This window comes from Ailuropoda melanoleuca, chromosome 3 (assembly GCF_002007445.2).
Source record: "Ailuropoda melanoleuca isolate Jingjing chromosome 3, ASM200744v2, whole genome shotgun sequence".
Lineage (NCBI taxonomy): Eukaryota > Metazoa > Chordata > Mammalia > Carnivora > Ursidae > Ailuropoda > Ailuropoda melanoleuca.
In genome coordinates, this window is record NC_048220.1 from 108,987,831 (window position 1) to 109,004,205 (window position 16,375).

The 16,375-nt window shown below is 41.9% G+C and overlaps 1 protein-coding gene across 3 annotated transcripts; it reads right to left on the reverse strand.

Annotated features, from left to right (window-relative positions):
• Positions 1 to 10,139: 10,139 nt before the first annotated feature.
• FST (follistatin) lies at positions 10,140 to 16,369 on the reverse strand. 3 transcript variants are annotated; one of them, XM_011237337.3, is made up of 6 exons: positions 16,175 to 16,369; positions 14,123 to 14,314; positions 13,480 to 13,698; positions 12,929 to 13,153; positions 12,044 to 12,271; positions 10,140 to 11,321 (listed from the first exon to the last, which is right to left on the reverse strand). In XM_011237337.3, the coding sequence occupies exons 1-6, from the start codon at positions 16,257 to 16,259 to the stop codon at positions 11,239 to 11,241; spliced, it is 1,032 nt and encodes a 343-aa protein (XP_011235639.1). In that variant the 5' UTR covers positions 16,260 to 16,369; the 3' UTR covers positions 10,140 to 11,238. The 3 variants fall into 3 exon arrangements, with proteins under 3 accessions (XP_011235639.1, XP_002929371.1, XP_011235640.1); XM_002929325.4 differs by having other exon boundaries at positions 10,145 to 11,321; positions 12,044 to 12,274; XM_011237338.3 differs by lacking the exon at positions 10,140 to 11,321 and adding an exon at positions 11,333 to 11,585 and having other exon boundaries at positions 12,044 to 12,274.
• Positions 16,370 to 16,375: the final 6 nt, after the last annotated feature.

Below are 16,375 nucleotides of genomic sequence, written 5' to 3' on the forward strand. Positions count from 1 at the left end.
GGGAGAAGCAGACTCCCTGCTGAGCAGAGATTCTGAGGAGGGACTCAATCCCAGGACCCCAAGATCATGACCTGAGCAGAAGGCTGCCACTTTGGTAAAGTTTTAATATGAATTTGGTTGTTATTGTCCTTTAAATTTTATGCTAAATGCTTTTAGTACAAAGTAGTATATGATAGGACTGGGATTTTTATCATTTTTCTAGTCTGAGAATTTTCTTAGTAATGTTAAAAGAAACATACATTGTTAAATCTTTTTTTCCATAGAATCCTGAGTTCTTTCCCCACCCTCTCTGTGTTAACATGGTTACTGTAGTCATAAAACTGGGTATGAAAGTATGGCATATTTTTAATCCATTGAGAAGATTTAGTTTTTTTTTTCCTACTGAAGCTAAGAGGACTAAATTCTGTACAGCTCTAATTTTAATGCTTGGCTTATATTTACCACCTTCAAAACTGGTATTTAAGGGTATAGAAATGTAGAGTAAACACGGGTACAGAACTAGAATATGTTAAAATGTAGTGATGTCTCTCATAAATTGTTGCAAAACTGAAACAATTTTCAAGTTAAGTGGGGCTATGAAATTGTTCTATTTAAATTATTTGGGTAATTAAAAAATAACATCTTTATTATGGATAAAAATTAGGTACCATTCAATGTATGTATTTAAAGTGTACAATTCAATGGTGTTTATATATTCCCAGAGTTGTGCAACCAGCATTACAATAATTTTAGAACATATTCATCCTCTGAAAAGGAAATACCATACCCATCAGCAGTCACCCCCCCCCCATTGCTATCCCATTCCTTCAGCCACTGGCAACCACCAATCTTTTTGTCCCTACAGATTTGTCTTTTCTGGACATCTTGGCAAAATATATATATATTTTTTTTTGGCAAATTTTTAAAGTGCATTATTTCTCTGACAAATTCTAAATTTTACATTGATTTATTACACATATTTTTATGATTTATTACATATTATTATTATTTATATATTGATATGCATTTGTTTATATTTTCCTCCTCATTAACTATTGAAGCTTTGCGTTAATTTAATAGTCAGGTCATATATTAGGTTTTTTTAAAAATTTTATTTATTTGAGAGACAGAGCATGGCGGGGGTGAGGGGCAAAGGGAGAAGGAGAGGGAGAGGGAGGAGCAGACTCCCCACTGAGCAGGGAGCCTGATGCAGGGCTAGTTCCCAGGACCCTGAGATCATGACCTGAGCATAGGTCGGATGCCAGCCAACTGAGCCACACAGGTGCCCCATATAAGATTTTTGAAAAGCTTACAGTTGATCCCAAAACTGCTGTCATAAAATATAAATAAATGACTTGTGGGTTTTTGTTGAGATGTAATATTGGCCCATAAAATCTAGACCCTATCAGGAGAATTTTAAACAGATAAATCAATAAATCAAACAAAACAACTTTTATATTGTTACATTAGTCTACATTCGTTCCTTCTGCTCCTGGATATTGGTAAAGAGAAATATTTATCTTGATTTGGTCCTTTTTCTTTCGTCACCTGGATCTTTGGCCCATGTCATCAGCACTGGAGATATGACTTTCTCATATAAGGGTCTTTGCTAATGTCAGAGAATTCTTCATTTTTCTCCAGCCTTTGCTTGAGGTTGAGTTCAGACTCCTTAGTATCTGTAAGCAGTAGCTTCTGCACTGTTCCACCAGAGGCTGAAGTTCAGACTTTCACTTGCAAAGCATTCTGCCATATGTTAACTACTGTTTGTTACTTGAGAAATTGCTTCTGTCTGTGTTTGCCTCTGTTGCCATTCTCCACTTCGTTTCTCTGCCCTTCCCATGTTCCTCTGACTTGTGCTGGGATGATGTAGAGTGTTTGGGAGCTGCCGTCCTATTGGATGGAACATTTGACTGGCAGTAGATTGTGAATGGCCTCTGATATTGATGAATTCTATACTCTCCTTCTGGCTTGCTGTTCTACTTTTAACCACTTTTTTTTTTTTTTTAAGATTTTATTTATTTATCTGACAGAGATAGAGACAGCCAGCGAGAGAGGGAACACAAGCAGGGGGAATGGGAGAGGAAGAAGCAGGCTTGTAGCAGAAGAGCCTGATGTGGGGCTCAATCCCATAACGCCGGGATCACGCCCTGAGCCAAAGACAGACGCTTAACCGCTGTGCCACCCAGGCGCCCCTACTTTTAACCACTTTATGCCTATCTCTTGTTTAAATTAGCTGGTAGTATCTACCTGCTATTGTGGCTGCCAGGATCTTTGGGACACCCTCTCTACCTTATACTTCTCTATGCTGAATTCTACCTTTCCAGTTGAGAGCTTAACCCTGCGTTTCCCAGCTTCTTTTACTAGGGACTTAGTTTCGCCCATCAGATAGACGCCTATAAAATTTTGATTTGGGGGGAATCTATGTGAGGAGAGAAGCGGGGTGAGGGGCATCCCTTTGTTAGGAGCAGTAGATTTGGGGGTGCAATTTCTTGATCTTAGAAGAGGAAGTATAATCTGAAGTTTCATTTAATGACAGGCTGGTCATAGAGTTCTGCAGTCACTACCATAGGAATTGCAGTGAAAACCACGATGATATTGAAATACTGTGGAAGGGACAGAAGACTGTGTAGATTGAAAAACAAGGGAGTGGAGAATGGAACTTCTTGGCCTGCAAAGGGCAGTCAGAGCATATTGATGTGTGAAGCAAACCAGGTGAAGGACAATGGAGACATGGTAAATGCAGTGAACTAGGGAAAGCATACCCTACCTGGAGGAGAGAGCTTCTGCTGTCTGTTCTGTTCCTGGTAATCATGCCTGTGTGGTGTCACAAGCCCAGTGATATCTGGCTTTCAGGTTTTTCAAGAAAAAGTAGAAATCCAGATTTTTGGATGGAATTTCCTAAATTTTAAATATTCTCAATTAATTCAGAATTATTTTACAGGTTTGTGTGATCCATAAGACATAAGTCAGATCCAGTCCACAGGTTGCCAGGTTTTGATCTCTGTTACTGGTGAGAACACAAGCTCATAAAGAAGCCCTGTAAGAATGGCAAGATAGGAGGGTGTGGAAATACAAAAGCCAGGACAATTGACAAGAGTAGTCTGGTTAACAGTGTACAAATCCAAGAGAGGTCTGTTAGATAAGGATAGAATAATGTCCATTGTGTCCACTGTATTGGGAGCTTGGAAGTCATTGATAACATTTGTCAAACCTCTTCAGCTAACAGAAGAGACCAAATTACAGAGGGTTGAGGAATGAGGGCGAGGTGAGGCAGTGGAGACCCAGTGAAGATTACTCCACAGGTTGTTTTTAGAGGCAGACACAAGAAGGCTTTTTTTTTTTTTTTTTTTGAAAGCCTAGTCAAGGCTAAAGTTTTTTTACATATGTATTTGTGCATGTATGTGTATCTTTGAATTAGGCAAGCTTTACTAATTATATTATTTCAATTTTCTATAACTTTAATTAATTAAGTTTAAGGAAGCTCTACACCCTGTGTGGGGCTTGAATTCACGACCCTGAGATCAAAAGTCACATGCTTTACCAACTGAGCCAGCCAGGTCCCCCTCTATAACCTTATTTTTAAAAAGTTTATGAAGCATTTTTATAGGCTCAGTTTAATAAAACCACTGTAGAGGGAGAAATTAAAAACAATGGAGGAAGAGGCACCCGGGTAGCTCAGTCAGTTAAGTGTTAGCCTTAAGCTCACTTCACGATCTCAGGATCCTGGGATCTAGCCCCCAGGTGAGTCCTCAGGCTCCCTCCTCAGTGAGGAGTCCACTTCTTCCCCTCCCTCCTATTCGTGTGCTCTGTGCTCTCTCCCTCTCTCTCTCTGTGTGTGTCAAGTAAATAAAATCTTAAAAAAAACACAACAACAATGGAGGGAAAGGTGTTAGCAGGGAATTCTTGGAGGAGATTGGGAGGGATGAAAATGAGATTCTCTGAGACTGGAGGGAAGACAATTAGAAATGGTATGGAATCAGGCAAAGTCATGGCTCATGCTGGCAGTAGAAGCAGCTGAGGTAATTCTTTCTTTATGGCAGCAATTTTCTAGTTATGTGGATAAGATAAAGTTCACTGAAAGTGAGGAGAGTGGGAGTGGATATGTTGTTTGAGCACAGTGGTGAGGGTTTGGAAATGCCACTGAAGGGAATGGGAGAGAGAGATGTATTTTAAATCTTGCTCAGGAGGCTAAAGAACCCAGTTTCTGGTTAGATCCCATACTTGTGTAATGTATAATTTTTCAGGATTTAATTCCTTGTTCAGCAGCATAGGTATAGGTGTGGAGAAGCTAGATCTCGCTGAGCCATAGTTAGGATTTTGGCCAGAGGGTGTAGGTAAATGGACAGGAACTCACAGAACCGCAGTCCTGGGAAAAGAATCATTGAGGTGTTTGAAGTAGGAAACAATATGAGACTAAGAGGGAGTCAAATAGCAGGAAATTGAAAGAGAGGCCCTTCTAGCCCTGGTTCAGACTATGAACCTTGGGACGTCGTTGTTACAACTGGATGTATCCCTTGGAGGATGTCACGATTGTTTCAAGCCTGTATGTTTACTGCGTGTGGTTGTTTAGATCTCCCTGTTCTTAGAAGAGGTGGGTCAGATGAGTAGCAGTTTTGCTTTCTGACACGTGGACGAAGCTGAAGCACTACTTGAAGAAGATTATGCAGAACTCCTAGAAGTTGCCGGCAAGTGCCCGGGAAAGGAAATTGGCCCAATGTCAAGTTAAGGGAGGACCAGAATTGGCAAGCCACTACTATTCACTCAAAATTCAAGTCTCTAGGGACGCCTGGCTGGCTCACTTGGTAGAGTATGCAACTCTTGATCTCGGGATTGTGAGTTCAATCCCCACGTTGGGCAGGGAGATTACTTTAAAAAAAAAAATCAAGTCTCTTCTTGATAAACTTACTTCTCAATGCATCTGGCTGAAAGGGATGGTGGAGGCAAGTACACAACTCCTAGCCAGCCCAGTGGAAGCCTCCCTGAGAAGATCTCCCTTAATGTAGTGGAAGATGAGAATATTAGGAAAAATGTGCCTTGTGCTGTTTCCAGCTAAGTGCCTTTATCACCAGCAGGCACACGCACAGCATGAAGCCAAATTATGTGTGAGAATCCTGGCCAGATCAGGCTGGGGGAGCAAGGCTGAACATGGCTTCCCCGGAGCTCTACCAGAGACCCATTATACATGGGTTTTCTGACTGCCTTTGGAACGTCAACTAGCCAGGGCTTACTTGGAACTCGGAATGATTCTAGGGCAGTAGTTTCCAAACCCTAGCATGATTACAAATTACCTGAAGGGCTTGTTAAAATATAGATTCTTGGACTCTATCCTTAGTGAATTTGGTTCAGTGGTTCTGGGGTAGTGCTCCGGAACTTGTATTTGTAACAAGTTCCCAAGTAATGTTGCTGCTGCTGGCCCAGGCACTACACCATTTATGTTTGGGAATTTTATTGACTGGGTTCTGGTTCCACATATCCAATGAATAAATTGCCCTAAGTTCATTTGGATGACTTTTCTTGGGTCTCTGATCCCGCAGAAGACTCTACCTTAGGAATTCTAGGCATTGCGGGCCTTTTGAATAATCCAGTCCTTCTGTTACCTGTTGTCACTGGGCCATATACCCACAGCAGTCCCAAGAAACTATAGAGACTGGACTTTATGGAATGTATCGTGACCATGAAATTGTTCTATCAATTATTTTTGGTGCTGAAAAAGACAGCGATCTATCCAGATTTCTTCTTCAAACTAGAAATATATAAAGCCCCCTCTTCCTCATGAGGATTGTAACTTTTCCTCTAACTTTTTGCTTGCCTCGAATTCTTGAGAAACTCTTATACTCATTCTTTAGCCAGAGACCCGAGTCCTTAGGAAATTAATATAAGAGGTTTCGGTGGGAGTGTATCTGGCTTCCAACAGTACCAGTTGGTTCCTGGGCCCTATTCTTAAAATAGAAAAATGACCAATTACAGCTCTGCCAGGACTACATTTGGTGTAATCCAGAGAATATGTTTTTAAGTGTCTGAAGGACTCAGCCACAGGAATCTTGATGGTATCAGCCAAGATATCTGAGGTCCAAGGATGGCAAAACCCAGGGACCATTCAGTACTCATGGGGGGATTCCAGCTAAATAGAAGCTGGGATTTGGACATGTCTGGGCAGGTCTGCTGAATATGCAGGGCAGGCATGCCTGGAGTCTATTTACATGACAACTTTTGGCTGAAGAATGACTGTATGCTGATCTGAATGGAAAGTGGAGTGGGAAGAACAGAAATGTGTCTGTCTTAGGACCCAGGTTTTGATAAATGTTCTTAAATAAATGAGTTTATTAATTAAATAATGTATCATCTTTTTGTTTCTCGGAATTACACAATTTATATTAAGATTTTTGACAGTTTGAAAATAGCTCATTACTATCTTTAGGAATCTGTAGTCCTTGCGTGGGAAATAATTTCAAAATGAAAGAAGATTGACTACCTGGGATTATATCGGATGTGTGAGAAAAGGACAAAGACATATTTTGTGGCTTTGGAAATATTAGTGAATTTTTAAAAATCTTCATAGGAAATAATGTATTTAAACTTGTTATTTTGCACTGTGTATTCTTGGTATAGCACCTGCAATGTTGTGAATTTTGTTAAATATTAACATGGCTAAAAATACTTTAAAATCATATTTACCTTCCATTTAAAAACTCTTCACAATTGTGCTTCTGGTCTTGATGGGTGCCATTCCTCATTCACTTGCATTTTCTTATTTATTTATTTATTTATTTATTTATTTATTTATATATATTTTTAAAGATTTTATTTATTTATTTGACAGAGATAGAGACAGCCAGCGAGAGAGGGAACACAAGCAGGCGGACACAAGCAGGCGGAGTGGGAGAGGAAGAAGCAGGCTCATAGTGGAGGAGCCTGACGTGGGGCTCGATCCTGTAACGCCGGGATCATGCCCTGAGCCAAAGGCAGATGCTTAACCGTTGTGCCACCCAGGCGCCCCATCACTTGCATTTTCAAGGTAGAGTTTGGTTGATGAGCCACAATTCTACCTTTGTTTTTCTTTAATTAATAGCAATTATTATAATCTTAGAGGACACTCATTTATGGACATTTTTTTTCATGTGTCAATCACCCATCTAAGCATTTTACACATCTTATCTCTTTTGAGCCTCACAGCATTATTATGAGGGAACCACTTTAATTATCCTGACTATATACATGGGGAAACTGAGGCACAGAGCCATTAAATTACCTGTCCAAATAGTATATAGCAAGCAGTGGAGAAAACCAGGACTTTAGGGCGTTTACAGTGTTTTACTAAAGTTACTAATCACTTTAAATTTTTTTTTTTAAGATTTTATTTATTTATTCAACAGAGATAGAGACAGCCAGCGAGAGAGGGAACACAAGCAGGGGGAGTGGGAGAGGAAGAAGCAGGCTCATAGCAGAAGAGCCTGATGTGGGGCTCGATCCCATAACGCCGGGATCACGCCCTGAGCCGAAGGCAGACGCTTAACCGCTGTGCCACCCAGGCGCCCCATAATCACTTTAAATTTTAAGATGATTATAGGAAAGAAAAGGCTGTGTCTCAGTTTGGGTATGGTTTAGGTGCCATGAACTCTTTCATTGCCAATTTTGATTTCATTAAGTAGCCTTGGTAAAGTCACTAATTATTTTCCAGAGACTTATGGTCTTACAAATGATTTTTTAAATGACTCTGATATTTCAATTGCTTTCCTAGAGAATGGGAGAAGCAGTCTACTGTGTACCTCTCCTTGAGAAGGACTTTTTAGATTTTTAAACTTTTTATTTGGATATAATTTCAAACTTACGAGTTGCAGAAATAAAGACAGCATTAAAAAATACCCATATACCTTTTACTCAAATTTACTTATTGTTAACATTTTACTCTAATTCTTTGATCATTTGTGTGCTTTCTCAGAATACAGATGGAGAAAAAACTATAACGTTGTATTTTTTTCTTTCTAAATCCTTTAAGGGTAAGTCACATACTTTTTGGCCCTTTCCCATTAATACCTTAATGTATATTTCCTAAGTATAGGGGTAGTCTCTGTGACCACATTACAGAAATAAATTTCAGTAAATTCAACCTTGATTCAGTACTTTTATCTATGGACAGTATTCCAATTTGTCATTTGGCCCATTAATGTTATTTACAGCATTTTCCTCCTTGGGTACAGAATGCAATCTAAGGTGTTACTGCATTTAGCTGCCATGTTTGAGAATAATTCTAATTATGCCAGATTTTATTTTTGCTATAGTCTAGAAGCCATACCCATACAATATATAAAAATCTTAATTTAGGGGCGCCTGGGTGGCAAAGCGATTAAGCGTCTGCCTTCAGCTCAGGGCATGATCCTGGCGTTGTGGGATCGAGCCCCACATCAGGCTCCTCCACTATGAGCCTGCTTCTTCCTCTCCCATTCCCCCTGCTTGTGTTCCCTCTCTCGCTGGCTGTCTCTATCTCTGTCAAATAAATAAAATCTTTAAAAAAAAATCTTAATTTAGGTGGATATCTGATGAAAAATAGACTTCTGATAGGTTTTTTCATTATTACTTGATAGCTTACAATTTCTAATGATGATTAGGATAAGTCATACTAATTAAAACTAGTTTTAATTAGTTAACTAGTTCCTACCGTTTCTATTATATTGTACGCCTAAGTGAATTAGATTTTTTAAAAAGACTTTTTGAATCATAGTTGAACTTCTAACAATAGCCTAATGATGTTAATCTAATTTTAATTTTAGAAGAGACTTCTATTTTTTGGTTCTAATTAATCGAATACAGGATTACTGGAAAAGTAGAGAATTCCAAGAAGGAAAATGAGATACTGTCTAGTGTGTAAGAGGAATGATTGATGCTGACAAATACAAATGAAAAATTTTAGATAAATAATCAGGATGTTGTTTAAAAAGCAAGCTGTTGATTTTATCACTCCCCCTTGCTAAGACACACATTGGTCCCTGTTAAATCTGACATTTTTACTCTGATCGCCAATGGCAGCTTTAAAATGTCTGTAGCATCCCGGGACAAAGTCACAAATCAACTCCAGGAAGGGCTGTGAAACTGTAGCTGCCGGCTCTTTCCTTTCCCAAGAGCACATCCCTAGTGGCACGCCAGTAGCTTCTGGGCCCTGGGGAAGTTGTGACCCTTATCTTCCCCAGGGTTAATGGCAGTCTGTCTGTCTTCTGCAACTCCCTTTCACCTTTCTCAGGGAAGCTAGCAAACCTTACAGGTTCCCAATCATTATTTAAATTCCCTACCCGAGGCCCCTCTGCCTCCACCAAATTTGGTGACCACAGTTGAGAGCCAAGAGTCCCCTACCATCATTTTTAATAGGTGTATTAGAGAGGGTTTTCAGAAAAGGGGCATTTTAAAAAGATCTTGGGTCATGGTTTTTGAAAGATCGTTATCTATTGGTTGAGCAATGTTGGCGATATTGACTGTTCTTTGCTCTTTCCCTCCCACAGAGCCAGTCCTCTCTTCTTTGCATTCCTTCGATATTTTAATATACTTAGGTAATGAATTAGCACTCAGTGAATTGAAAATCTGCATTATCTAGTTATGCATTACCATGTATTACAGGGACTAGGCTCTAATAGTGTGACTTGGCTGTCTTAATGTATTCTGCGAAATAGTGACACACATTCTCTTGAGTGTTACATAGTCCCGAGGAACCATGGATATCATTATGGAAATCCACATCTGCCTCATCCTCCCCCCAAGTCCCTAGAATTCCACCCTGTAATGCTTATTTCTGTAGTTGATATTCTGATTTTTTGAATGTGCTTGTCAAGTATTTGTCTATTTTTTTCCCTTGTGATGTGCTTTGTTTTTTAAAGATCTAAGATCCATTTTATTTACATGAATGAAGATCAAGGGTTCCCCTGGCTATGGAGAGGAGCTTACAAAAGGACAGCTAAGATGATGGTGTTTTTAGGTATGCAGTCGCTCCTGCAAAGGGGTTGCTGGGCCCTCAGATCCCTTTATTTTTCAGACTTCACTGAAGTCATCTGTAATTTACTTTGCTTTGGATTTTCTATTGTCCTGGTTCACTCTGTTTTTTTGGCAAATGTATCATATACGCTTTAACTCAAAAGCCCAAACAACTTCTTTCACATCATCAACAAGTGAGACCATTGGCTTTTTAAAATTTTTTTATTTTTTCACTCATCATTTATTTACAAATACACATTATAACTTTTATATACATTGCACATTTACATGGTAGAAAAGTACAAAACTATATATTTAAATGAATTTATATTTAACTTGCCATGTTTGAAAATATAAAATTGCATCAGAAAAAAGTATTATGAAAAGCAAGAAACTTGAACTGATAAAGCTTTGATATAACTTTTAGTGACACATTGTTTGAAAAAGAACTTATTGAAGAGGTACAGCAGACTAGCTTAAAGGAAACACCTAACAAAAGGTTGAATGTATAGCATTCCCTTCCTTCAGTCTCCAGATACCCATATCACTCAGTTTCTTTGGATTTGCAACATCTTAAAAGTATATTATGAGAATCCTAACATTACTATCCCCCTTTCTCTCACAAATCATGACAAGAGAACTGAACTAGGAGTTTCCTCGAAGATGTATCCTCTGTACCTTCTATTTGAGTCAGTTATAACACCTTTTGGTCAGTCAAGATTCCTTGTAAACAAAACCCGAGGGATCATGTATGTACAGAACAGGCAGCAGAGAATCCAATAAATAAACATGACAGAAACTGACATGCAAGTTTGTTAAAGTGGAAGAGTCTAACAACAGTGAGATGAAGGGAGACAGATGAGTGAGTGAATAGTAAGGAATGGACTTAAATGGTTTACAAGGAAAAAAAAAAAGCTTTTACTTTACAAGCAAGAGACCTCACAATAAATAACAACTGCTCTTCCTTTCACGAATAAATTTCTTCAAAAACAAGGTGTACAGTCAACCAGACATTTTATGTATAAATTATAAAACATGACACAGTATAAATAAATGTCTACAAGTCTCAACTATGGGCCTCATCCAGTAGACCTCACAATGACTGCCTCTCCGTGTCCAATGAGTAACAAGGTGGCCTGGGAGAGAGCTCTAGGACCAAAGTCCTTTATGTATAGTTTTCCCCCCAAATAAATAAGCATACACTTATTTACAGTATGGACAATATATTTTTTTCTTTTTTCTTTCCCTTTTTTTTTTTTTTTTTTGCCCAAGGCTATGTCACACTGAACACTGGTGGAGGGTTTACCACTCTAGAATGGAAGATATAGGAAAGCTGTAGTCCTGGTCTTCATCTTCCTCTTCTTCCTCGGTATCTTCCGAAATGGCTAGATGGGGGAATACAGGGGAGCTGTTGTTTAAATACGGACAACAACAGCGCAGAAGCAGCTCAGTGTATGTTTTCAAAGCCCTCTGATACAGCCATATTACAGCGTTGCATTTTTATGTGACTTGCAGTGAGATGCTTTGTTTTTGGCATCTGCTGTTATGCAATAAGTTTAAAAAAAATTTTTGTTTTAAACATAATCTATGAAGTCAAACACTGCAGAAAGTTCTGAAGAATCAATGGCTCAGGTTTTACGGGCAGATTCCTGAAATTAGATAAAAAGCGCTCTTGTGTTCTAGGTATAACTGCTTTGGGTCCTTAATTCAGAGTTAGTAGAGGCAACTGCGAAAAGCAGCAGCCCATGTGTGATCATATAAAGCTGTCTTTGAAAAAGAAAAAAAAAAACTTTTGAAGCAGTTAGTTTAGATTCAAGTGTTAATAAAGCAAACGGCAAAGCACATTATTAAAGCAAAAGAATTAAGGGCAAACGACTAGAGGTAGGTTTTTAAAGGCAAGCCCGTTGATGATCATTGGACAAGTCCTAAAGCCTTAACATTCCAGGGAATTTTTCTGTGGACCACTGAATTGCTGGTGAAATTGAGCAGTTACCTAATTTTAACAGAAATGGGCTTCTATTGGAAGGTTTTCGTGCTTTTACGTCTCCATTCCCTAGGGCTTGCCTGGGAGCGCCTCAAACTGCGGCAAGGTTAAAATTGCACTTACAGTTGCAAGATCCGGAGTGCTTCACTTCCAGCAGCACACCTGAGGAGCAGGCAGCTTCCTTCATGGCACACTCGCTGGCGTAAGTGGCATTGTCGCTGGCACAGACAGGCTCCTCAGACTTACTCTCAGGGCACAGCTCATCACAGAGGGAACACCGGCCTCTGCCAACCTTGAAATCCCATAAACACTTTTTTCCACCGGTGCACTGGATATCTTCACAGGACTTTGCTTCTAGGATATAATATGCCTGTGATGAGTAAATTGATTTCCCTCTTTCCCCATTTCTCCCTTTCTTTAGTCCCCTGTCAATAAATACAAACTCACTAATAGGATAATGGAGATATTATGCAAGAATGCTTGATTACAAAATTGAAACTCAAACATACACGTTTCCTACATACCCTATTAGTACATGGAAATGGTATTTTGGGGGAACAGGTTATCACAGTAATCTTGAGTTAAATATGTATTTGATTATTTCCCACAAGCGGGATCTTTTGAGAGATAAAGAATTCCATCAGTTATTAGAATCTGGTAACAGATTTTAGGAACTGTTAAGCAATTATTTCTTGCTTCCAGCAAGTCTAGCACCTAAAGTATGTGTAAAATTGAGTGAGTTCTAAGTTTCCTAAGACAGAAAATTGTTTCCTGTTTCTTGCCGGCGTTTCAACATATATGCCAATGCTTCTGGAAGATAACTGTTTCCTTGAGGAATGCTGTGGTTCAAACAGTTTACCCAAACTGGAGAGTATTTCTCCCTTTGGTGAAACAATGCATTATGGAGAGGCTTTGGGCTTATTTATTGATTAACTCCACAGTTTTAACACTACAACTAGCCTTTCTGATCCTGTTTCCATTTTTCCTTGCTTAATCCAGAATACCTACTGATACACTTTCCCTCATAGGCTAATCCAATTGATCTGCCCAGGAGGCAGGTAGCCTTTCTCAGGTGACAGGCACTGGAGTAGGTCACTCCATCATTCCCACAGAGATACTGTTCAGAGGAGGTGGGCTCTGGGCAAATCCGGTTACAGGTCACACAGTAGGCATTATTAGTCTGGTCCACCACGCATGTGGAGCTGCCTGGACAGAACACATCCCGACATGTTTCTGAAATAAAGGGAAACACACATCAATAATAGGCACTTCCTGGCCCTCAGGGCGTGAGCATTTGCAATTATCAAGGAAATCATAAAAGGGAAGCACCCAGCTTTTTCAAAAGCACTTTGGGAGCCTTGTGATTTTCAAGAGAAAATCTATGACTCTAGGTTGATCCCCTTAGTGTTCCTAAGAAGTCTTCAGAATATAAAGAGTTACTTTATTTTGCATCATCATTATTGCGAGGCTCTTACAGTGGACTCTACGGCCCCCCAGAGGTCTTCCAGTGGGTCCACCTCAGGCAGAAGGCTAGAGGAGGGGAGCCAGGGAGGACCTACTTTTACATTTGCCCTGGTACTGGACTTCAAGTTCCGGCTGCTCTTTACATCTGGCCTTGAGGAGCGCGCACTCGTTGCGGTAGGTTTTCCCGTCCAGCCCACACACTGGGCCCTTCCAGGTGATGTTGGAACAATCGGGGGCACAGACGCAGCGGGGTTTATTCTTCTTGTTCATTCGGCATTTTTTCCCTGGACCGCAGTCCACGTTCTCGCAGGTCTCTACGAGGTGGAAAGAGGCATAGATCAAAACCAGGGCCAAGCAGTATGCAGTTCAACCGGGAGGGCTGTGGAGGCCGTGTACAATCCTGTGGCCAAGAGTTCGCCCCAGAGGGGTTCAGCTCTCTCCTAGAAGCAGAGGAGGGGGTGGGGGGGGCAGTGGTCTGCTCCCTATACCCAAATCTCTCTCCAACAGGGCGAGCGTGCTGGCTTCACCACCCCACTTGGCTAGTAAGTCCAGGAAACTCTGGCAACCGTGTTTTGCCTGTAGTGTGTAATAGGCAAGATTCAACCCGAAGGCTGCGGGAAAATAGAGGGAACCCACGAACAAAACTCTCCTAATCCCAAACCCCAGCTGGGCAAAGGGGAAGGTGAGGATAAGACGCCCTCTACTGAGGGCCCAAAGACTGGGGAGGAAGAATCCTACCTTTGCAGGGGATGCAGTTGGGGGCGCCCCCATTGAAAATCATCCACTTGAAGAGCGTGTTGTCATTTACATCCTCCTCGGTCCACGAGGTGCTCAGGCGGCCCGTGCTGCAGCACTCCTCCTTGCTCAGTTCTGTCTTGTATAGGACCTGGCAGCGGCCGTTCTTTGCTTGGCGGAGCCAGCAATTCCCAGCTGCGAGGAGACAGGGGTGGGATGTGGGTGAGAGAGAGGCAGAGTAGAGGGAGGCGGCGAGCTTGCGAGGGAAGGAGACCCAGCGGGGATGGGGAGGGAGGGAGTGTGGAGGAGTAGAGAGAGACGGGAGAAAAAAGCAGAAAATAAATTGAAGGGAGTAAAGAGGTGGGGGAAGGGGGGGGGAAAGCCGGTTGAAGAGGAGGGAGGTGGGTGAGGGGGAAGCAAGGCGAGAGCGAGAAGCCAGAGCGCCCCAGCCATATCAATGTCAGTTACCAGTGACCCAGACACAACACGTGCAGCTTGCATTGACTTTTACTAGACTGTTTACTTTTATTCGTCCCATTTCATAACCTGCAGCGACTCGAAAAGCAGATTAAAGAACCTGACAAAAACAGGATGCAACGGATGTTTTTACATGTCAGTTTCACGTAGGCGGTAGGGGTATTATTTGTGACAGGGGTTAAGAAAGTAGGAGAACTCAAGAGAGAGGCAGAAAGAAAGAGAAAGAGAGACGGACACAGACACAACAGGAACAGATCAAGCAAAAGGCACTTGTGAAAAATGAAAGCAAAAAAGCAACCGGGCCCTGTCCGGAGCTGCCCCGTGCGGCCTCGAGGCGCAGCCCGCCCGCCAGCCCGCCCGGCCCGTTTTGCAATCCGCCAGACCCAGAGGACGCCCGCGGCCACCGCGATCTTTCGAAATCTCCGAGGGCTGCTTTCCCCGGCGCCCACGTCCGCGGCACCCAGGCAGCGCTTTGCCGCGAAAGGCGGGCAACTCAAGAGTAGTGCGGTGCCGACGGCGAGAGGGCAATGCCCAGGGGGGGCAGTTTACACTCAAAACGTTAACGCTAAAGCAAGGAAAGTTACAGGTCTGTCTCAAGAAAAGTGTAGGGGGAAAAAAGATAAGGGGGAGGCTTCCTACCATTTCACAGTAACACATACCTATCTCATACCTACCGAGAAATCTTTGCAAGTAATTTTCCCTTCTTCCTCCCCATTTTCATGCTAGGATTTTGGTCAGGAAGACTTCTTATGAATCATCTATATAATTTGAACAATAATGGACCGCAAGCTGCTATTATTATTATTTTTAAAAATTGTGCCCAAAGACTAATTGAAATAAATTTAATAAAAAACCCCCAAACTTTAGAAATTTGCTCTTAATGCATCTCAGAATTTAAATAAGTTGTGAGCTCCTCGCTGTTCTACATAAAGTTAGTCGGAGGAAAGAGGCACAGAAAAAAAAATTGTAAACTACTCAAAACACTCCGGGGTATTTTTTTTTTTTTTTGCGGGGTTGGGGGGAGGGGGTTGGAAGAAGCATCCACTAGGCAGAAAGCTACTCTTCCCTCTAAAATTTTCAGCACCCACATCTCCAAGTTTGGGCAAAGTTGCTGAAACCACGTCCCCCAGCCACCAAAGAAATTTCAGTATCTCCCCCCCCAATCCCCCAGTCATTTTTTAAAAGTATTCAAAAGATGTAGGAGGGAAAGAGGTTAGATTGCAAATGGATCGACTGAAATCTCCAGGCTACTGATGCTTGTCCCCTTCTTCAGAGCCAAAATAGGGGAGTTAACATCTAAACTCATTATGTCCAGAACTTGGAGCATCTAACCCTAACTACTGAGAGAGATTCGAGCCTACTCCTTTTCCTTTTAAAGGATAACCGCGCTCCTTAACTCGGCTGGCAGTCCTTAAGTGTCATTGCCTTCAGTTTTCGCACTCCGCTCCATCCTAGAGTCGCTAAGTTGGTCCAACATCTTCCGAGAGCAGCGTTGCTTAGAACAGACCCAGCGCAGACGACAGAAAAGTACAAACCCCTGCCGCAGCCGAGCCTCCCAGGGCATCCCCCCTCGCTTACCCTGGGCGCTGCGGTCCTCCATGAACTGGCAGAGCAGCAGCAGCAGGAGGCAAAGCCCGCCGGGCTGGTGCCTGGGACCAACCATCCTGGGGGCAGACGCGGGGCGAGGAGCGCGGCGGCGCGGGGAGCGGGCGCGGCGGCGGGTGGCTCGGGCGAGCGGCGCGCGTCGCAAAGGCCAGCGGCGGAGGGCGCAGCGATCCC

Bases quoted from the DNA above. Each gene is read 5' to 3' on its own strand.
- FST (XM_002929325.4), bottom strand. From the start codon at position 16,259: ATGGTTGGTCCCAGGCACCAGCCCGGCGGGCTTTGCCTCCTGCTGCTG. The intron at 13,699-14,122 runs GTAGGATTCTTC...TCCACCTCGTAG, and splicing joins CAACTGCATCCCCTGCAAAG to AGACCTGCGAGAACGTGGAC. The intron at 12,275-12,928 runs GTAGGTATTCTG...ATTATATCCTAG, and splicing joins CTATGAGGGAAAGTGTATCA to AAGCAAAGTCCTGTGAAGAT.